Below are 20,714 nucleotides of genomic sequence, written 5' to 3'. Positions count from 1 at the left end.
CCTCAGCCTTCCTGCTCCTTCCACTCACCTGACCCCCCAGTGGCTGGCTCTTTAGATGACTCTGGAGAACCTTCTCCTGGGATCTCAGCCGACGGCTCCACCGGGGCCTCAGAGGTCATTTCTCCAGGCCCTTGCTTGGTTGGCGCCGCCACGGTCTTGGAGCTCCGCTCCCAGGGGGCCCGGGGAGTGCGCGTCACAGGGGCGTGTGAGGTCAGCCTAGTGGTGGGCACAGAGGTTGGTCTTCGCGAGGCCTCGGGGGGCAGGGTTGTGGCAGTGGTCCATGAGGTCAGTTCTGGGGGACCCTGGGTGCCCGGGGCCCTGGAGTGCTTCGTGGTTGGCATCTCGGGAGGCTGTGTGGTCGGTTTCTTTATGGTTTTGGTCCCCCACTTCTTCGTGCTCTTGGGCATCTTCCCTGGGGCCTTGGTGGTGGTTTTCTCGGGAACACTGGGCGTCAGCCTGGCAGAGGGCTTGGTGGCCAGCTCCCCTGGGAGCCAGACACCCGGATCTCGACCCAGGCCAGGGATCCAGCTCCAACTGAAGGGGTCTGAGATGGAGTCCAGGCCGGGTGTTCCTGGAAGCCGGGGGAAGGACAGGGAAGAGGGCAGCCACCACGATGTTGTCCAAAAAGGCCCTCCTGTCATCTCCCCTCTGCCGTCACCCACCAAGTTCCCATTCCTTCGTTCACATCACAAACGTGTCCTTAGCCTCTCCTGTGAGCCAGGCCTAGAGCTGGCACCACCCCCGCCTCTGGGCACTTGCACCCATGATGTGACTCTCCTTCGCCCCCTGACACCTGACCTGTGCTCTCCGTCTCCCCAGCCATGGCCCTGCTTCCTTTGGACTGGCCTCCCTCCCTGTCCAGCCCCTACCGCCCCACCAGGACGGTACCCGGTCCTTCCCCAGCTCAATACCCTTCTGTGGCTCCTGTGGCCCTTGGGAGGATAGGAAAAGGAGAGATGGGGTCAGTCCATCCCTGCGGCCACCACTGCTTACCTCTCTGATCAGCGCAGGGAAGGTAGCAGATGCCGTGATGCCAGGGGTGAATGATGCAGGACAAGGCTTAACCCCACCCAAGGAAAGGTCTGGCCCTTTGCCCCTGGCCGCTGGAGCAAGCAGCAGGCCCTAGATGTCCTGTCTGGGAAGAGTGCGTTGTTCCCCTGGGGGGCTGGGGCCACCTGGACCATCTACGCTAAGAAGGTGATTTGTGGGCTGCCAGTCACATCTCACAACAAAGCTCCTACAACCACGCTGACCCCAGGGCTGGATGAGCGTCCCTGGTTAGCGGCACTGTGTGTGTGTTGCTGGGAGAATTAAGTGCCATCTGCACGACTTCCCTGCGCGAGAATGGCTGGGGGCTCCATGAGGGTCTCTCCTGGACCCAGCCCCACATGCCTCTTCCCTCGGCTGACTTGAACCAGGAAACTGTGCTTCTGACTTTGATGGCTTTTCAGTTTTGTTTTGTTTTTTTTCTTTTTGTAGGAGTTGAAGCTGCCAGCCACGGCCACAGCCACATGGGATCTGAGCAGCATGTGCAACCTACACCACAGCTCATGGCAACACCAGATTCCTGACCCACTGAGCGAGGCCATGGATTGACCCTGCATCCTCATGGATACTCGTCAGATTTGTTTCCACAATGGAAACTCCCCCTACATCCTTTCATCTTGGGGAGGTCAGCACTCCCTCTAGGTGGGAGACTTCCTGGATTCATGGGGAAGGGAGGAGGAGGAAGAATCCCAGGTAGGCCACTTACTTGCTGTGTGATCTTGGGCCAATTACTTAACCTTTCTGTGCCTCAGCCTTTGCATTCGTAAAATGGGCATAATACCAACCAATCCAGCCTTATCATAAGGTGTGAATGTTGTCACAGGTACGAAAATAGCCAGCCCAGAGCAGGGGCTTAGGAGGCGGGCCCTCAATGTTAGTTCCCTGTTCCCTCTTCCAGGAAGCCCTCCAGGAGCCAGCAGACGGCCAGGGCCTTCTTACCAGTGCAGGTGACTCCCACGTCCTCATTGTGAGCACAGTTGTGCTTCCCCCAGGGAGCCGCGGGGCAGTCAGCAAGGGAAGCCTCCGTCCCCATGCACCTTACGTCGTCCAGCCAGATGGGGCCGGCGCCCCAGCCAAAGCGGCCGGCAGCGGGGTCTGACAGCCGAGGGCTGCCACAGCCCAGCTCCCGGCAGACCACAGCCGAGTCCCGCAGGTCCCAGCTGTCGTCGCACACCGTCCCCCAGCGCCCGTCGTGCCACACCTCCAGCCGGCCTGAGCACCTGCTGGGCCCAGCCACAAGGCGCAGCTGAGGGGACCCTGCGGTGGAAGAGTCGCGAAGAATGCGCGTCAGGGAGGCAGTCTGGCTGAGTCTTCCTCCACCTTCCCTGCCTCTTCCATCACCCACGCTTCCTTCCCAGCAGCGGGCGCTCATCCGGGCCTGTGCTGTGCTGCTGCACAGGGGGCACGTCAGGGGTACAGGGCAGTTCCTTGGAAAGCTCAGCGCAGGTACCGCGTGCCCAGAAGTCCTCCTGGATCCTCCCGGGAACATACCCAAAGCCAGGTGAAAGCGGGCATTCCCCCCAACACGCACACGAACGTGCACAGCAGCGTGTTCTTCGCAGGAGCCAAAAGAGGGAAGTGACCCAAGTGCCCATGGTGGACGAACAGATGAGCCCACGTGGTCCGTCCACACAGTGGAACACTAGTCAGCCGTTAAAAAGAAATTCTGACACATGCCACAGTGTGGATGCGCCTGGAGAGCCCTACGCTCGGTGAGATCAGCCGGACGCAAAAGGACAAACAGTGTAGGACTCCGCTTCCACATGACACCTGGAGTCACCACATTCCTACAGACAGAAGAGTGAATGGCACATGCGGGGCTGGGGAGATGGGGCACAGGAGGTGACTGAGCAGCGGATCTGGGGTATCTGGGATGAAAAAAGGTTCTGGAGATGGCAGTGGTGACGGCTGCACCACACTGACAGTGTCTTTTTTTTTTTTTTGTCTTTTTTAGTCTTTTTAGGGCTGCACCCTGGCATATGGAGGTTCCCAGGCTAGGGATCCCATCAGAGCTGTGGCCGCTGGCCTACGCCAGAGCCACAGCAATGCCAGATCCGAGCCACGTCTGCAGCCTACACCACAGCTCATGGCAATGCCAGATCCTTAACCTACTGAGCAAGGCCAGGGATCGAACCCACAACCTCATGGTTCCTAGTCGGATTCGTTAACCACTGCACCACGACGGGAACTCCCTGACAGGGTATTTTAACTCACTGTGCCAGGCCGGGGATCAAACCCCCACCTCTGCAGGGACCCAAGTTACTGCAGTCAAATTCCTAACCCACTGCACCAAGGCAGGAACTTCGTTACAGCGTATTTTATACTACTGAACAGTTACGTTTAAAAATGGTTTAGGAGTTCCTGTTGTGGCTCAGGTTAATGAATCTGACTAGCATCCATGAAGACGCAGGTTCGATCCCTGGCTTTGCTCAGTGGGTTAAGGATCCAGCATTGCTGTGGCTGTGGTGTAGGTCGCCAACTTGGCTTGGATGTGGTGTGGCTGTGGTGTAGCCTGGCAGCTACAGCTCCAATTCGAACCCTAGCCTAGGAATCTCCCTCCATATGTCACGAGTACAGCCCTAAAAAAAAAAAAAGAAAAAGTTTAAAATGATCAATTTTATGGTGTATATATTTTAGCACAATTATAAAATAAAGTGGGCTCTGGGAGTTCCCTGGTGGCTCAGCAGGTTAAGCACCTGGTGTTGTTACTGCTGTGGCACAGGTTCGATCCCTGGCCCAGGAACTCCTGCATGCCTCGGGCATGGTCGAAAGGAAAAAAGAAAGAAAGTGGGCTTGGAACAAACTGCCCTCCCTGGGGTCCTGGCTCTCCTGCTTTTTAGCTGCGGGGCCTCATTCATAACATAGAAACCAGGCAGTACTTGGAGCGTTCGGAGCCGTATCTGATGGAGATGTGTGACAGGCTGGGAACAGCACTGGTCACAGGAGCCAGGGAGCGCTGAGTGCGTGCAAATGTTATCATTATTATTCAGAAAAAGGGGGCGTTCCTATTGTGGCTCAGCAGGTTGAGAGCCTGACACAGTGTCGGTGAGGATGCGGGTTCGATCCCTGGCCTTGCTCAGCGAATTAAGGATCCAGTGTTGCTGTGGCTGTGGTGCAGGCCTCAGATGCACCCGAGATTCAACCCCTCACTAGGAACTTCCATGGGCCGCACGTGCAGCCCTTAAAAGAAGAAAAGAAAGGGGAAAGAAGTCTCTGCTCATAGCAATCAAGTTCCCACTCCTGCCGGCCTTTTTATTTGCTACGCCTGATGCTCTGACGTCCTGGGGCCTTGCTGGTGCTGGAGGGACTGCTAATCCCAGAGACAGGAGCCTACTGGAACGCACGCTTCCTGTGCCCAACAGAGCCCAACCCCGCCGCCATCAGGCTCACACTCCAGCCACGCTCCACCTGCCCCATCACCCCCAGGGCAGGTGCCTGTCCACCCGGGCACCCCCTGCGCCCCTGAGCGCACAGAAGCAATTCAGACCAGCCCCCCTGGCTCCCCTGCCACGTCCATTCCCCCCACGGAAGCCACGCCCAGGGCTTCGCCCATGTTCGCCCAGCTCCATCTGCCTCCCGACTGAGCCTGGTGCTTCCCCGTGGGCCCCGTGCTGTGTGGGGGCTGTCCCCTCCTCTTGGGACCTGGGAGGAACCAACCACCTTTCCAGGGACCGTCATCTCATCAAGTGTTGTCCCGGCCACACCTGACTAATAATAAAACCTGTATCTTAAAACAAGAGCCATCGCTGATCCAGTGCTTGGAGCATTTGTGAGAAGGAGGCGGCCTTGTGAGAGGAGTGCGTGGAACCAAGCTGGGCCCTTCCGAGTGTGGGCTCTGTTCCCCCCACATTCCCTTCCCCAGACAGTCAAGCTGGGGGGGATCCCGTGGGGGCTGATGACCGCGGGCGGGGACCAGGGGCTCAGCCCCACGTTTGGCGAGCAGAAGGGACTCACCAGCTTCGGGACCAGGCTCCCGAGGGGCGGTAGGGAAGGCGGGCGGAGGTGGAAGGCCTGCTGTCCCTGGGGCCTGGCTCGCTGCAGGGGGTGGGGGCCTGGAGGCAGCCTCCCTGGGCCTGGAGCTGTTGCTGTCCACCGCGGGGGCCGTGGGAGGGACGTACCCGAGGGGCATACCTGGGGCAGGAAGAGCCCATCACCACCACTGCTGCGCTGCAGGCGGGCCCTCCACACCTGCCATCCCCGGACCATGGATGTAGGGTGATGTTTCACGGACAAGGACGAGGTAGGAGTCTGGGCGGAACGTGGGACACGTGGGGTATGCATCGGGGATACACAGGACCCCTCAGTTTGAGCCCCCCCAGTCGAGGCTCACCCACACCCACCTCCCTGGCCTCTCTCCTAGGCCCTCTCACCGTCACACACAGCCCCGGCATCCTCCCGGTGGTGACAGTCGTGCTGGCCCCAGGGCCGTGCCGGGCAGAAGCGCAAGGCTGTCTCATTTCCCCGACAGCGAAGATCGTCCAGGAGGATGGGTCCGGCCCCCTCCCCGAAGAAGGCCCCTCCAGGGGCGGCCAGCGCACCCCCACAGCCCAGCTCGCGGCAGGCCACGGCAGCATCTCGCAGGTCCCAGGCGTCATCACACACCGACCCCCAGCGCCCGCCGTGCCACACCTCCAGGCGGCCAGCGCACCCATGGGGGCCATCAGCCAGACGCAGGCGAGGAGCCGGGCCTGGACGTGGGGAGAGGGAGAACAGAGAGATGGAGAACTGCGGTGGATGAGCTGGTACCAAGGTCTGCACACAGGTAACTAGGACGCGTGAGCAGGTGTAGCCATTGCTTGGGTAACTAGGACGCGTGAGCAGGTGCAGGCTCTAGGAGGGTCCTGCTTTATGCCCAGATGGTACAGCAAAATGGATGTTCAGCTTGCCCATGAGGACAAGGCTCTGGGGGGCGGGGCCGGGCGGGGGAGGGAAATCACTCTCCAAGAATCCAACTCTGGGAGTTCCCGTCATGGCTCAGTGGAAACGAATCTGATGAGCATCCATGAGGATGCAGGTTCTTTTTTTTTTTTTTTCTTTTTGCTATTTCTTTGGGCCGCTCCTGCGGTATATGGAGGTTCCCAGGCTAGGAGTCAAATCAGAGCTGTAGCCGCCGGCCCACCCCAGAGCCACAGCAACGTGGGATCCAAGCTGCATCTGCAACCTACACCACAGTTCATGGCAACGCCGGATCGTTAACCCACTGAGCAAGGGCAGGGAACGAACCCGCAACCTCATGGTTCCTAGTCGGATTTGTTAACCACTGCGCCACGACAGGAACTCCAGGATGCAGGTTCTCAGTGGGTTAGGATCCGGCATTGCTGTGAGCTGTGGTGTAGGTCGCAGACACGGCTTGGATTCGAGTTGCTGTGGCTGTGGCATAGGCCGACGGCTACAGTTCCAATTAGACTCCTAGCCTGGGCACCTCCTTATGCTGTGGGTGTGGCCCTAAAAAGACAAAAAAAAAAAAAAAGGAGTCCAACTCTTGCCTACCCACCCCCCATGTCCCTGCCTCCCCACGGACCTGCCCTGGGAACCCCAGCCCTGATGCCCTCCCCCCCACCTCCCCAAGCGGGTCCCCTCCTCAGCTGCCCTCCCCAGCCCTGTAAAGCCGGGCCTCTCAGCCTCAGCACCCCTGACACCGGGGTCGGACCATTCTGTGCTGGGAGGAGAGGTAGAATGTCCAGCAGCGTCTTTAGGCCCCACCCCCAGATACTGGCAGGACCCCCGCTGCCCCACATGGCCAAGATGCCCAGAAATGCCTCCAGATGCTGCCCACGTGCCCTGAGAGCCACTAGTCTAGACGCTGACCTCTTGCTGGATTGGGGGTACACTTCTGTTGGGTCTCTCTAGGGTAAGAGTTGGGTTATCTCTCTGGCCCCCATCTGCCTCAGTCGGTGCTCTAGAGACCAGGACCAACCAGCGAGGGTGACACACTACTGGCCTGCGTCTCCTGCTCCCTCCCTGGGCTGCCTGGAGGAGCAAGGCTGCTAAGTGGGAAACCAAGCTCCCCAGCGGTTCACTTTGCCCCAACAACTTACCCCCTCTGGAACCTCAACTCACCTTCTGGCAACTGGCCTTCAGGGACCCCACTTCTGCCCCCACATGTTTTCCACCCTATGGCACGCAGCGGGGCCACCCCGACTGCCCCCTGTTCATTGAGCTGGGTCCCATCCTGGTCCCCCTGGTCTTCGTCCCCAACACACCCTACACCCAATCCCCAGGTCCCCCAGTGCCGTGGGAGAGACCCTGTGGGTCAAGGTCTGGGTCGGCTGCCTGCCTTCTGCATCCGTGAAGGGTGGGGCAGTCATCCACCCGCGGGCCGTGAAGCAGGGTGAGGCTCTGAGCCGGCTCCTGGCACCGCAGCGCTGGGCAGAGCACTGGACGCTGGTGGAGACCCTTCCCTCCCCCTTCCCATCCGCAGACGGAAGCTTTTCCGTGCCCCGCCTGGGTGGGCGCCTCCTGACGGCCCAGACTTTCCCACCCCGCACCTGTGGGCCGCCCCCGCCCTGGGCCAGCTGCAGCCGTAGCAGGGGGACTAAGAGTCCTGAGACGGGGGACTGGGTCTCTCCTGTGCCGGCGGTGTCGGCGCCGCCGGCAGGGATGGGGCTTAATGAAATCGGGTGCCGCAAGGAGGCAGGAAGGGAGAGGGGGGGGTGGGAGGGAAAAAAAGGAAGGAAAGGAGAAGGGAGAGGAGGAGGAAGGGAGGAAACGGAGGAGGGAGGGAGGGAAGGAGGGAGGAGGGAAGATGGGAGGGAGGGTAGGGAAGGGGGAGCCCCTTAAAATGAGTGTCGTGATGTCATCGCGTGGGGCGGGGTCCGGGCCGGCAGGAGGGACCTACCGGTGCAGACCAGTCCGGCGTCCTCGCTGTGGTCACAGTTGCTCCGGCCCCAGGGGCTTCGGGGACAGTCCCGCAGGGCCTGCTCTCCCCCTCCGCACCCCACGTCGTCCATCCACACGGGCCCTGAGCCCGGGCCAAATCTGGCCCCTCCCGGGGCCGCCAGCGCGCCCCCGCAGCCCAGCTCGCGGCAGGCCACGGCGGCGTCCCGCAGGTCCCAGCCGTCGTCGCACACGGTGCCCCAGCGCCCGCCGTGCCACACTTCCAGGCGGCCCGAGCACCCGTGGGGGCCGGAGACCAGGCGCAGCCGCTCTGGGGAGGGGAGCAGGGACAGGGGGACGGTGAGGGGCCTGGTGTGAGGCAACGGGGGATTGGAGGATTCAAGCACCCTCGTTTTCCATCTGGGGAAACAGAGACTCTGAGGGGACAGTGGCTGAGATCGGCCTGCCAGCTGGCCTTCAAGGGGACAGCCAGGCTCTGAGCAGGGCAGGGGGCATGGGCCCTAGGAGTGAATACCAGGCTGGGTGTGGGGAGAAGCGGGGGAGCCTGGGCCTGACTGGGAATCCCCAGGGCTGCGGATGCCCGGATGCCACAAGGACAGCACCTGGGGGCCTCCCCATCCAGATTGGCAGAGGGGGACCCGCGGGACTTACCCTGGCGAGGGGCTCCAGCAGTCACCAGAGGGGCCCTAGTGGACTTGGCCTGCTTGGGCGGCCTGGGGCTCTTCCTCCGAGAGGTGTTCTGAGGGGTCCCGGCTGGGCGGGGGGCTGGGCAAGGAGACAGAGGTGGGGAGGTCAGGAGCTGCACCTCCTGGGGCTGCGGGTCTGTCCCCAAAGCTCCTGTGCGTGGCGGGGGCCTTCGGGGGTGAGGAGGGCACGGGCAGCTCTCACAGCTGATGCAAGAGAGAGGGCATGGGGGGGAGCTTCTCACCAGGTGTCACGGGGGGCTCCTCCGAGCTGGGGCTCAGCTCCCCAGACAGCCCCGGCCACGGGTCCCCGTCCAGGATTGAAGGTGAGTCCTCTCGGTCCCTGGAGTCGGCCACACGCTGACCTTGGGAAGAGCAGTGTGGGGCTGGACCACATGGGCTCCGCTTTGTCGGCGCCATCCCAGGCCCACGGTCCTGCCCGCTTCCCTCTCCGCAAGGCTGAGCTTTAGCCTCCTCACCAGGAACCCGCCCAAACCAGAGAGGTTCCCTCTCAGCTTTTACCCTTGCCTTCTTCCACTATGAACATGGGGTGGATGCCTACTGCCGATGCAGACGCCTAACGACCTAGGAGTAGTGGTGGTCATGAGACCCCCAGGTGGGGCGGGCGGGGGGAGAACGAACACCAGTTCCTGTTCCTGCAGACCGGCCCTTGGGTAGTCAGATGCTGTCTCTAGCATTGGCCCCTTTAAATCTCCCTGCACCCCTTTCAGGGGTGCAAAGTGCAGCTGCAAAGAAACGCCTCTGGTTCACTGTCTGCCTGAGCCTGCCTGCCTGCCTGCAAGCTCCCCACGATAAACCTCCTAATCCCACTTCAAGGAATTGCCTGCTTTGTTTATCGGTCTCAAAGGACATTTTCGGTTCGGAGGGGGTTATTCCACATTCTCGCCATCCAACAGCCGGACGCTATGGAGCCTATGGAGCGGCAGACCCTGGGTGAGGCGGTGGCTGGGCCCTCCAGGGCCATGGTGAATCCTGGCTTTGGGGGCTGTCGAGGGTTGGGGCATCTGGACGTCTCGATTCTCAGGGTTACGGGGCTGAGGACTTGGGTTCCCAGAGAGGGCCGAGGGCGCCTTACCTGCACAGACGACGCCGGCGTCCTCCTCGTGGGAGCAGATATGGGCCTTCCAGCCCCGGTGGGGGCAGAGGCCCAGCTGCCGCTCGCTGCCCCGACAGGCCAGCTCGCTCAGCCACACCGGCCCCGTGCCCTCCCCGAAGAAGGCCCCTCCAGGGGCGGCCAGCGCACCCCCGCAGCCCAGCTCCCGGCAGGCCACAGCGGCGTCCCGAAGGTCCCACCCGTCGTCACACACAGTGCCCCAGCGCCCGCCGTGCCACACCTCCAGGCGGCCAGCGCACCCATGGGGGCCATCAGCCAGACGCAGCCGCTCTGGGGGACAGAGGAAAGGCTGTGACATCCTGGAGACCCTGGGGCCAAGGGGAGGGGAGGGGCTGGGGGTTGAATGCCAGAGCGTGACTGGGAGCCAGCTCCCCCTGGCTGCTGATGGGGAGCCCGAATCCTGGGTGTCCGGGAGAGCAGTGGTACCCCAGCCTCGTAGGAAGCATGGGGCTGGACGCCCAGGTGGTCCTGAGGGAAGTGGGTCCAGCAGAGGGCAAGGCTGGGCATGGGATGGAGCTGAGCAAGGCCAGAGGGAAAACGTGTTTGGGGCCACTTACCAACAGCCTGGATCCCCATCAGAGCCGCTGGAAGGGAGGTTGGAGGGGTGGGGGGGACAGAGTGAGGGCCTCACACCTCTGACCCAGAAACCCCGCTAGCTAGGAAGCAGGGCTCTGAGCCGAGGGCCTGGCAAGGTTCAGGTCCCTGAGGTGGGCGGGGCCCCAGACGCCTCAGGTCCAGGCAGGGGGCCAGCCCTTCGCGCTCCCCAGAGGCCTGGCTAAAGGTTAAAGGATGGGTGACACCCCACAGGGTCAGGGCTGGTGTGGGGGCAGCAGGTAGGTCCCTGGGGGGGGCCTAAGAGGGTGGGGTTGAGTGTGCCAGAGGCGGCAACCTTGGGGGATCAGGCCGGAGGGCAGAAGCCCCACATCCCCCGAGGAACAGGGACCGGAACAGGGACCGGCCCAGAAGTCGGAGGCCCCCCAGTGGCTGAGCTCAGGGGTCAGAGGGCGGGATTCAGGCCCCTGCATCCCCGAGGAGAAGGGGTCACTCACCGAGGAGGCAGGCCAAGACCCTCATGTTTGCAGAGTCGGGGCGGGGATGGGGTGAGAGGGGACTGGAGCCGGAGAGGGAGGAGGTGGCGGCCACCGCTGGGAGGAAGGGAGGGAGGGCCGCGCCTGCCTGCTGAAGGCGCCTTGGACCCAGGGAGGAGCAGGCTGGGCTGGACGCTCTGCCAGGAGGAAAAGAGGCTGCCGAGGAGGCAGCAGGGGACAGGAGTGGGGGCGGGGAGGGGGCTGGCCGGCGCCTGAGGCCTGGGGAGGAGGGTGTTAGCAGGCGGGAGGGAGAGTGTCCAACTGCAGACACCCACGCGGGACAAGGGCAGCCCGGCCAGGAGAAGGCGCGCTGGGCTGAGACGCTCAGGGGTCGGCAGGCTGCGGGGAGGGATCCGAACTGGGGTGCACACGGGGGTGCGAGCATGGGGCGGGGCTCGGCCTCCTCTCTGTTCAGCCAGGGAAGGCTGGTGGGACCAGGGAAGAGGGCTCTGAGGGTAGATGCACTTCAGCCGCCCTGGTTAGGGACCTGGCATATCTGGGGCTCACGGCGCAGCAAGAGATGTGCAGCCAGACTCCAGGAAGGACTTTCTGGATTGAGACAGAAGACTAAGAAACCCCTCTCTCCACTCCCATGGGGGATGTGCACACAAAGTCCCCAGCCCGCATCTGAGGGAGGGGAGCAGTGGTCGAGCTTGTGTGTCTCCTGAGGAAACTGAGGCCAGGGGTTGGGCGAATCGAGGGTCAGGCCTGAGTGGGGGAGGGCAGCCCCACACTCTCTCTCTGCACCAAGCAGCTGTGAGGCGGAAAAAATGCGGTAATGGGGAGCGTGAGTCAGAGGGCTGGCAGGGAGCAGGGCCGCTGCCGTGAGCTCACTGCATCCCCTGCTGCCAGTCCAGCACCCCCACCGACAGCTAATGTCAACCCTGGGAAAGGAGGAGCCAGCCAGAAGCGGGGGTTCAGAGACGGACTGGAAAAGGCATCAGAGAGAGAGAGGGAGATGGGCTCACAGCAGTTTCAGGTTTTATTAACAAACGAGTGTAAAAAACCAGATGGGTCTGGCTGCCCCGCTCGGCTCTCACCTTCCCAGGGAGGGGCTGGCCTGGCCGGGTAGTCCTGGGCCCACTGCCCCCCTCCCCTGGAGCTCTCTCCAGACAGACAGCCCTCCTCTGCCAAGGCTCTGCTCACCCCATCTCTGCTGCTTCTGCAGCCCCACCCCCTCCAAGCACAGGCATCAACCCCATCCAGTTCCCCAGGGGCCTTGTTCCATGTGGGGTGCCCCCGCCACGTCCTAACCCTGGGGGGGGGGCGTACTCGCTTAGCCTCCCTCTTCCCGCCGCACATCTCCCCAGGCCCGTGGCACAGGTGGCACAGGCGTGGCAGCCAGACGGGGAGGTCTCCCCGTGCAGAGAGAACCCGAAGCAGGGGCTGGACAGCGTGACCTCTCTGACAAGTTCAAACACGACAGGCAGATGTCAGACTGCGGTGGGGTCTCTTGCCTTCTGGCGGCCTCAGTTTTCAGGCCCTGAGTGGGCAGAGGGAGGGTGTGAAGGCACCTGCGCACAGCAGGTGCTCTCTAAGCACTGGCTTCCTCCCTCTGGGGTCTGGAGTCACAGGTCCTTGCTGAATTCCCTCACCAGCGTGTAGCCCATGCAGCCCCAGCTCCCCTCGGCCTGGTAGCCGCAGCCCTCCAGCATCCCTGCCACACCCCACGCGGCCACGGCCACCGGGACCACGAGCCGGGCCCGGGGCTCCCCCATGCCACCTGCCCAGGCTCGAGCCCGAGATTCGGCAAAAGCCAGCAACCGCCTGCCTACACCTTGGCGGCGGTGCCAGCGAGAGACAGAGAGGCGGGTGACCCAGGCCCCATCCCCAGCGCTAGAGCCTGGGGCCAGAGCCAGGACCCCGCACACATCCCCCGAGCCCCGCACGGCCACCCAAGGTCCCCCTAGGCCACCCGGTGGGGGCAGCGAGCCCCACCGGGCCCGCAGACCCAGCTTCATGGCCGCCACAGCCAGGAACACAGGCAGGAGCAGGGCCAGAGCGAAGGAGGCCAGGACGAAGCGCAGGCCGCTGCTGGCAGCTGCCAGGAGGAGCAGGGCTGGAGGCCGCGTGAGGGCGTGGAGGGCCACTCGGTTCTCTGTGTCCTTCACACCAGCCTGCGGGCAGGAGGAGCAGTCAGAGCGGTGGGGCTCCCGTGGGGAGCAGGGACTGGGAGGGGGGCGGACCCTGCTGGGGAGGGATCTGGGCACTGAGCTGGGGCCTGTGGCAGACGGGCTGGCGGGCACATCTGCCGCACAGGGGTTTAATGAGCAAGCAGGTGACTCAGGAGCTCAGCGGCGGCGGGTGTGTGTGTGTGGCGGGGGGTCCTAATTCAGTGGAGACACAGGCACCAGGGAAGGCTGGATGGAGGAACTGCCCCAAGCCAGAGCAGGATCACAACCCTGGACAACAGGAGAGGAAGCTGGAGGGGGAACCTGGGGGCACTCAAGGGCTAGGCTGAGGCCTGAGGGCTCTACTTTGAAGACTGTGGGCGAGGAGGCTGGGTGCAGGGCAGCCTGGAAGTGGGGAAAATAGGGAAGGAGTGGGTGCGTGGTGGGCTGCAACTGTTAAAACTCTTCTGGACCCCCAGGGCACACAGAAGGTACTAGAAAGGGAAGGGGCCAAGCCAGGAAGTCTCTCAGGAGGAAAAAATAGCTCTCCAGGGATCAGGGCTGGCTCACCGCGGCTGCAGCCACTCACCCCCGCCCCCTCCCAGGGTTCCGGTGCCCCCTCATTCTGTCCCCGCCTCCTCCCGAGCACGCGGGTGTCCAGCCCTCCCTCACTGCCCTCCACCCTCTCTGGCTCCTTGGCGCCGCCCCACCCAACCCCCCAGGCCCCCTGGCGGCCCTGCCCATTCTCACCTTCAGCATCTCCAGCACTAGGGGTTTCTCATCTTCCCTCATCTCCCGCACTGACAGATGGCTGGGGGCCATGGCAGCCCCCAAGCTCCTGCGCCCCCAAGGGAGCAGGCGCGCACCTGGCGAAAATGAGCAGGTCAGCGTCAAGAGGGCACCTCTGCTCCCCAGAGCGCCCCAGAGCTGCGGACCCGCAGCAGCATCTCCCGGGTGAGAACACGGAGGACAGTCGCGGCCCCAAGTGAGGTCCGAGACAAAACAGGGTTCCCTCTCAACCCGACCACCTTTTTAAAGTCTCCCGGGAGGCCTCTCGGCCCCCAGGGGCGTTCAGCGATCTACGCCTGAAGGCCCCGTGTATGCCAGCACTTGGCAAAGCCAGGCTCCCTCCCAAGTTCCGTGGCTGTCCGACGGGTGAACGAAACTCCCCTTACAGCCAGGGAATGGACCGAGCTCCCCACCCCCCAATCGCCCCCGAAAGGGGCCTGTCGCAGGCACAAGAACTTGCAAACACCTCTGCGGGTCACTTTGCTTTTGACAAGTGGGGGGGGAGCAGGGTCTGGAAGGAGTAGCCGGCGGAAGTGACGTAATACTCGCGCACTGTTGTGGGGGTAGGCAACGCCTGCCCTCAGCCTTAGCAACCACGGTCAAGCTTCTGGAGGGGGGATGAGGAAGGAGGGCGTGGGCTGGGAAGAGACTAGGGCAGGAGCAGCGACCCTGCGGCGGTGAGAAAGGGAAATGGGGAAAGGAGGGCTGTAGAAGGACCAGAGCCGATAGGGGTTGGGGAGGGGGAGGCATGGGGGGATGGGAACTGTGGACCCGGCAGGGTGGGGGCGGGGAGCGGTACTTACCCGACGCGCGAGGGAAACACACGCTGGCCTCCCGAAGTCGCCTGGTTGCTCAGCAACCGGAGCGCAGGAGGGCGGAGGCGAAGAGAGCGGATCAATGCTCATTGGTTCCGGAGCCTTCACGGGAGGGGCCACGTCAGCATCCTGAGCCCTCTCGCTCTCACACTGGCCAACCCTAACCCACCCGGGCTCGGTGACTTTCGTGATGCGCATTCCCACCCACTCATCCATTTTTCCGTGGGGGGGGGCGGTGGGGTGACTTACGGCCAACAAGTGCCGGAGCAAGGATTTCCAACGCACCCCCCTACAATGATCCCTGCATCTCTTCTTTTTAGGGATAAACAGAGCCCCACACAGGAGAAGCGTCTGGCCCCAAGACGCAAAGCAAGCCACCTGAGAACCAAAACACAAGTGAGACTCCAAGTTCCCAGGTGGTGGCTACGGCCATAACAAGGACCTCCCAGACCACCAATAAAACAAAAGCACAGGAAAGACGATTCTTGTCTTTATTAGCAAGCCCAGCCTGCAGCTCCCCTGCCCACAGCTCAGCTCAGCCCAGCCAATGCGGACAGTGAGTCAGGGTCTCTGTGTGGGGCGGGAAGAGGTACCAGTGGTTCTACTCAAAACGTGTGCACCAGCTGGACTGCGGGCAGAGTCTGGACAATCTGGATGGAGGGTAGTCCCTGTGGGGTCATACCCCCAGGTGCAGCTCCAGCAGGGACCACTTGGACCATCTGGGAAGCAGGAGCCCCAGGGATGCCCGCTGGAGCAGAGGCTGGGCCCGGTGGTGGGGTCAGCAGCTGCAGTGCAGCGGTACCTCCCCCCACGCTACTGTTCTCCAGCAGGTCGGTGGCTGCAGCACTGCGGATGATGAGCAGTTTCTGTCCCGGTGGGCCCGGGGCTGGAGGCTCTGCCAGCCCTGGGGGTAGGGTCTCTACCTCCTGCACGCACAGCTGCGTCTGCTCCCCGTCAGCCCCGCTCAGCACTAGCACACTCTGCAACCCCTCATCCGTCTGCAGCGTCTCCAGGAGCACATCCTGGACCACACCTGTGCTGGCCTCACCATCACCAGGCTCCCCAGAGCCAGGTGCTGCCAGCAATTCCTCAGCTGCCCCACCTTGAACCACCAGCAAGTTAGGGGCCTCGGTGGCCACGGCTCCCCCACTGGAACTGGACAGCTGACCCGCCACAGGCTGGAGCTGGACCGTGGTCACCTCCTGGGCCGGCTGGAGCTGGACCGTGGCCACCTCCTGGGCTGGCTGGAGCTGGACCGTGGTCACCTCTTGGGCCGGCTGGAGCTGGACTGTGGTCAGTTCCGGCGCTGGCCGAAGGGGCTGGAGCTGGACCCCGCTCACTTCCTGTGGCCCTGTCTCCCCACCCCCCACATTCTGCAGAACTATAAGGCTCTGCCCACCTGTGCTGGCTGTGGTGTTGCTCCTTCCCTGAACCCCCAGCCCCCCAGGGCCTGGCAGCCAAACGACCCCAGCCCCCTGACCAGCCTTCCCCACTGTCCCTGGGCCCTGCCTTGCACGGCTGCCCCCACCACCAGTACCAGAGGGAAGCAGAATGAGTTTGGGGGGTGCAGGTGGGGGCGGGGGTGTGGGGGGCTGGACGCTGCTGGGAATCAGCTGGAGGCCCTGTGCGGTCTGCACCAGGAGAAACGTCTGGGAGTTGGGGGCTGCTGGGCCCGGCGGTGGGGCCTGGGCCGTACCCCCTGCCACCTCTAGGGAGAGTGTGGCTTGGAGGTGGGGGAGGACGTGGACATCTTGGGTAGCAGAAGGGGCTGGAGCGGCAGCCAGTGGGGCAGGGGGCTGGGGGCCGGCAGGGGGGCGCTGCAGAGCCAGAAGTGGTGTTGGCCGGGGCATGCGTCCTCAGGTGCCGCTGCAGGTAGGCGGCCATGACAAAGCTGCGGCCGCAGATAGGGCAGGCGAAGGGCCGTTCAGCCGAGTGCGTGCGCTGGTGCAGCAGCAGGTTGGAGGAGTGCGTGAAGGTCTTGGGGCAGAGCGGGCAGCGGAACGGCCGCTCGCCCGTGTGCACGCGCTGGTGCTGCCGCAGGTTGGAGGTCTGGGCGAAGCTCTTGCCGCAGACACCGCAGGCGTGGGGCCGCTCGCCCGTGTGCACGTGCCGGTGGCGCCGCAGGCACGACGTGTTGCGGAAGGCTTTGCCGCACTCCCCGCAGGCATAGGGCCGCTCGCCTGAGTGCAGCCGAAGGTGGTACTGGTAGTGGGAAGACCACTTGAAGGTGAGTCCGCACTGACTGCAGGTGAAGGCCCGCAGGCCCGTGTGCACGCGCTGGTGGATGGCCAGCAGCGACGAGCGCTTGAAGGCCTTGCCACACTCGCCGCACTGGTAGGGCCGCTCGCCCGTGTGATCCCGCAGGTGGTAGCGCAGTCCCGACGAGCCCTTGAAGGCTTTCCCGCACTCGGCGCACTTGTACGGCCGCTCCACAGAAGCCGGGGCGGGCGTGGAGGCCGGCGGGGCGGCGGCAGGGGCCAGGGGTTCCTGGGGACAGGTAACCTCGGCAGCCTCGGCCTGCGGGGGCGGGCGCCCGGCCGCGGCCTCTTCCACGTGGCACTGCTGGTGCGCCAGGAGGCTGGCCAGCTGCGGGAAGGCGCCGTCACAGCTGCCGCAGCGGAAGGCCTGCCCACCTGCAGCCCCGTGGCTGTGCTGGTGGCGGGAGAGGCCAGCCACCGTCCGGAACGACTTCCCGCAGGGGAGGCAGGCGAAGCCAGGGGCGGCGGCGGCGGCGGCAGGGGGCTGCGGCAGGGGGGAGGGCGGCGGCGGCGGCGGCGGCGGCGGGGCGGCCTTGGGAGCCTCTGTGGGCGCGCCCTGGGGCGGCGGTGGGGGCGGCGCCTCCGGCCCGGGGCAGGGCTGGTGCTCCAGGAGCAGCTCCTCGCTGCCAAAGCCCAGCTCGCAGCCGTCGCAGCGGAACACCAGCTCCACCGTGGTTTCGGCCGCCGCCAGAAAAAGCTCGGGCACCACGGGCGGGGGCGCTGGCGGCGGGGGCGCTGGGGGGCTGGGGGGCTGGAGGTGCCGCTGCAGGTAGGCCTCGGGAACCAGGCCCTTGCTGCCAGGCTCCCGCGGGGGGGCGGGGGCGGGGGCGGCGCCGGGGGCGGGGGCAGGCGCGGCGCTGCCGTGGGTGCGCTGGTGCAGCAGCAGGTTGGAGGAGTGCGTGAAGGTCTTGGGGCAGAGCGGGCAGCGGAACGGCCGCTCGCCCGTGTGCACGCGCTGGTGCTGCCGCAGGTTGGTGCTCTGCGTGAAGCTCTTGCCGCACACACCGCAGGTGTAGGGCCGCTCGCCCGTGTGCACGTGCCGGTGGCGCCGCAGGCTGGACGAGTTCTTGAAGGCCTTGGTGCAGTCCGGGCACGGGTAGGGCCGCTCGCCCGTGTGCTGGCGCAGATGGTACTGGTAGTGTGACGACCACTTGAAGGCCAGGCCGCACTGGCCGCAGGTGAAGGCCCGTAGGCCCGTGTGCACGCTGCGGTGGATCTGCAGCAGCGACGAGCGCTTGAAGGCCTTGGGGCAGTCGGGACACTGGTAGGGCCGCTCCCCCGTGTGGCCCCGCTGGTGATAGAGCAGGGCGGAGGAGCCCTTGAAGGCCTTGGGACAGTCGGGGCACTTGTAGGGTCGCTCTCCGGTGTGCGTGCGCTGATGGTGCAGGAGCCGAGATGACCAGCGGAAGGACTTGCCGCACTCCCCACACTCATACTGGGCCGAGGGAGCCGGAGCCACGGGGCCGGGCTTCTCCCCGGCCCCCTCTGCGGTAGAGGCCGGTGCCATGTCCGCGTGGGAGCCGACCATCACACCTGAGGAGGGATTCCCGGTCAGGGCAGGGCAGGCGCGCCCCCCCTCCACCCACACATCTCAACCCCAAACCCACAGGCTGGTCCTTTAAGAGGCAGGGGGTGCCCCCTCCCCCTTAGGATGAGGGCTTCCTATGGTTCAGGTCAGCCCAGGATGGAAGACTTTAGGTATGAAGAGGAAACTCAGAGCAAATTAGGAGAAGCTGGCCACCACTCTCGCCCCGTCCCGCACCCTGCAGGCCGTCTCCTCCAGTGGGCTGGACGGCTGGGTGTGGCCTTCATGAGGCCAGGCACTCAATGCCTCTAGCGACAGGCAGTGCCTTGATGAAGGCTGGGGTCTCTAGCGCCTGGCTTGGGATCCTTCACACTCTCTGTCTCAAAGATCTCATCCTCCACCCTGTCTCAATACCGGCTCACTGCCGGACCCTAGACCCCTTCACCATAAACAGAGCCTCTGAGCACCCCACTCTACCACCACGCATCCTCCTCAACTGTTCCGTCTTGGTACCCTAACCCACAGTCCCTAGGCCCAACCAGATCTGTGATCCGACGATTCCGCAGGCTCTGTGCCCTCCACCTCCAACCATGCCCCCACTCCCCCTCTCACACAGCACAAAAGCTGCTGGTGACTTGACCGCAACCTGCCCAGCCTCTGTAGCCTTTTGCGTTCATGCCCACGAACATTAAGGCTCCCTCCCCATTTCCCTGAACTGCTCATCCTGTATTTCTCCGGTCCATTCACCCACCCCAAAGAGGTATACTCGGCTTGTTTCTTTTCCCCTCAAACCTCTCTCCTTTTCCCTCTTATTCTTAGCTGCTGACCCTGCCGTTGATCTTATCACCGAGAAAATAAAAGCAACCAGAAGAAAATGTTCCCATGTTCCAACCACTGCACTGGTGGTTCTCAACAGGGGAACAGCATCTCCCCCACACCATCATCCCCACCACCACACCCCCACACGCCCCCCCTGGGGAACATCTTGCAATGCCTGAAGACTTTGGGTTGTCTAGTTGTGGACCGGAGGGGCGACGCCACTGACATTTAGCGGTGGAAGCCAGGACTGCTGCTCGACACCCTACAAGGACCATACAGCCCCCCACAGCAAAGAAGAGTTGGCCCAAAATGTCAGCGGTGCTGAGGCTGAGAAAACCTGAACATGCTCTTCCACCTGCCTGCCTCTGGGCCCAAAGACTGGCTTCCCAGCCACAGCAATTTTCCTTATCTCCTGAATCATTCCCATCAGTGCAGGCACAAGGGGCCCCCCCCACACACCCTTGCCTACTACCCCCTTTCTTCCAGTGTCCAGTGAACTCCCTCCATCTCCTCCAAGTCTTTGCTGAAATGTCACCTCAGGGAGGTATTCCCTGACCACCCTACCTAACTCTGCACCCCCCCAAATGCCTCATTCTTTTGTTCTGCCTTATTTTTTTTTTCTCCATAGGGCTTATCAACTTCTAACATACTTTATAATCAGAGTTTTCCAGTTTCAGCACTGAGATTTAGGGCTGGACCACCGTCCAGCGGTCTGTTTAGCAGCATGCCTGGCCTCTGCCCACTAGATGCTAGTGGCATCTTGGTCACTGAGTCCTAGCGCCTCACAGAGTGACTGCTCAGTGAATGTATCTGAATGAAAGCAAGCTGGGCATCCCCTTTGGACAGGCCGTAAAGATTCCCTTTAAAAAGATGAGTGTCCCTTTTAAAATATAAGCCAGTCCTTTTAAGAGGCTCTCCCAGAAAGCTAGCTGCACATGCCTTTCGAAGGCTGGCATGCCTTAAACAGGAGACATCTGCGGTTTGGAAGAGTCGGGACCCAGCTTATCCAGTAACAGACCACACCCTTCCCTCAGGCCCCACTTCCCCTTTAAGAGGATGCTGCTACCGCACACCCATTTCCACCTTTGTTGAACTAAACTGGGGACTGCTTTTCCTTCAACGTCTGGGGCACTGTCACCGGCCTTTAAAGAGAGAATTCTTTCTCAGGAAGAAAAAGCGGGAAGCTCCTGTAAGCTGTACAACCTGCCCCGCCCCCTTTAAAAATCACCTTATTGCCCTTTAAGTGGGCGGGGCCGGCCCGGCGGACAAAAGTCGGAGGTGAAGCAGCGCACTTCCCTTTAAGGCATCCCTTCCGGTTTCACGTTCGCCGTTTCCCCAACGACTCCGCCCTCCGGTCCCTCCCCCCACCTCCACCCCTCCGGCCTCTCACCTGCGGCCCCGACCCGGGAAAGAGCGAGGGAGACCCAGCGCCTTCCCGCAGGGGTCGACGGGAAGGCGGGTCCCCGGCAGCGGCGGTACAGGAGTGGGGGCCGGGGAGGGGGCGGGGGCGCGCTCCCTCCCAACGGCCCCCGGCGCGAGGCACCCAACCTTTATCGGCGGCCTCTCGCGCACACAAACCCCGACGTCGCCGTCAGTGCGTCACGGTG

At 63.3% G+C, this 20,714-nt stretch overlaps 3 protein-coding genes and 1 long non-coding RNA gene across 6 annotated transcripts in view; 1 reads left to right on the top strand and 3 right to left on the bottom strand.

Annotated features, from left to right (window-relative positions):
• Positions 1 to 11,621, bottom strand: part of SSC5D (scavenger receptor cysteine rich family member with 5 domains) — a 24,452-nt gene extending 12,831 nt beyond the window's left edge. Inside the window, 10 exon segments of the mRNA XM_047790525.1 lie at positions 29 to 571; positions 1,987 to 2,304; positions 5,002 to 5,178; positions 5,418 to 5,735; positions 7,886 to 8,194; positions 8,536 to 8,649; positions 8,813 to 8,932; positions 9,664 to 9,972; positions 10,260 to 10,286; positions 10,752 to 11,621. Coding sequence (XP_047646481.1) covers positions 29 to 571; positions 1,987 to 2,304; positions 5,002 to 5,178; positions 5,418 to 5,735; positions 7,886 to 8,194; positions 8,536 to 8,649; positions 8,813 to 8,932; positions 9,664 to 9,972; positions 10,260 to 10,286; positions 10,752 to 11,175 — 2,659 coding nt within the window. The 5' untranslated portion in view covers positions 11,176 to 11,621.
• Positions 9,204 to 14,982, top strand: LOC125132806 (uncharacterized). Its single transcript, XR_007136325.1, has 2 exons — positions 9,204 to 9,521; positions 14,826 to 14,982. It is a non-coding gene; the product is annotated as an uncharacterized LOC125132806 (long non-coding RNA).
• On the bottom strand, positions 11,755 to 14,554 carry NAT14 (N-acetyltransferase 14 (putative)). 3 transcript variants are annotated; one of them, XM_047790531.1, is made up of 3 exons: positions 14,494 to 14,554; positions 13,652 to 13,767; positions 11,755 to 12,907 (listed from the first exon to the last, which is right to left on the bottom strand). In XM_047790531.1, exons 2-3 carry the CDS (start codon positions 13,721 to 13,723, stop codon positions 12,359 to 12,361), a joined length of 621 nt encoding a protein of 206 aa, XP_047646487.1. In that variant the 5' UTR covers positions 13,724 to 13,767; positions 14,494 to 14,554; the 3' UTR covers positions 11,755 to 12,358. The 3 variants fall into 3 exon arrangements, with proteins under 3 accessions (XP_047646487.1, XP_047646486.1, XP_047646485.1); XM_047790530.1 differs by lacking the exon at positions 14,494 to 14,554 and adding an exon at positions 14,157 to 14,390; XM_047790529.1 differs by lacking the exon at positions 14,494 to 14,554 and having other exon boundaries at positions 13,652 to 14,390.
• Positions 14,983 to 20,714, bottom strand: ZNF628 (zinc finger protein 628). The gene is given in 3 exon segments (XM_047790526.1): positions 14,983 to 16,319; positions 16,321 to 18,296; positions 20,498 to 20,714. Coding segments are annotated over 2 exon segments (3,180 nt in total). The 5' UTR covers positions 18,292 to 18,296; positions 20,498 to 20,714; the 3' UTR covers positions 14,983 to 15,110.

The sequence above is a fragment of the Phacochoerus africanus genome, chromosome 8 (assembly GCF_016906955.1).
Source record: "Phacochoerus africanus isolate WHEZ1 chromosome 8, ROS_Pafr_v1, whole genome shotgun sequence".
In the NCBI taxonomy this organism is placed as follows: domain Eukaryota; kingdom Metazoa; phylum Chordata; class Mammalia; order Artiodactyla; family Suidae; genus Phacochoerus; species Phacochoerus africanus.
The sequence above is the reverse complement of the archived record's forward strand: the minus strand, read 5'-3'. Positions and strand labels throughout refer to the sequence as shown.

Bases quoted from the DNA above. Each gene is read 5' to 3' on its own strand.
- NAT14 (XM_047790531.1), bottom strand. From the start codon at position 13,723: ATGGCCCCCAGCCATCTGTCAGTGCGGGAGATGAGGGAAGATGAGAAA. The intron at 12,908-13,651 runs GTGAGAATGGGC...TCCTGCCCGCAG, and splicing joins TAGTGCTGGAGATGCTGAAG to GCTGGTGTGAAGGACACAGA.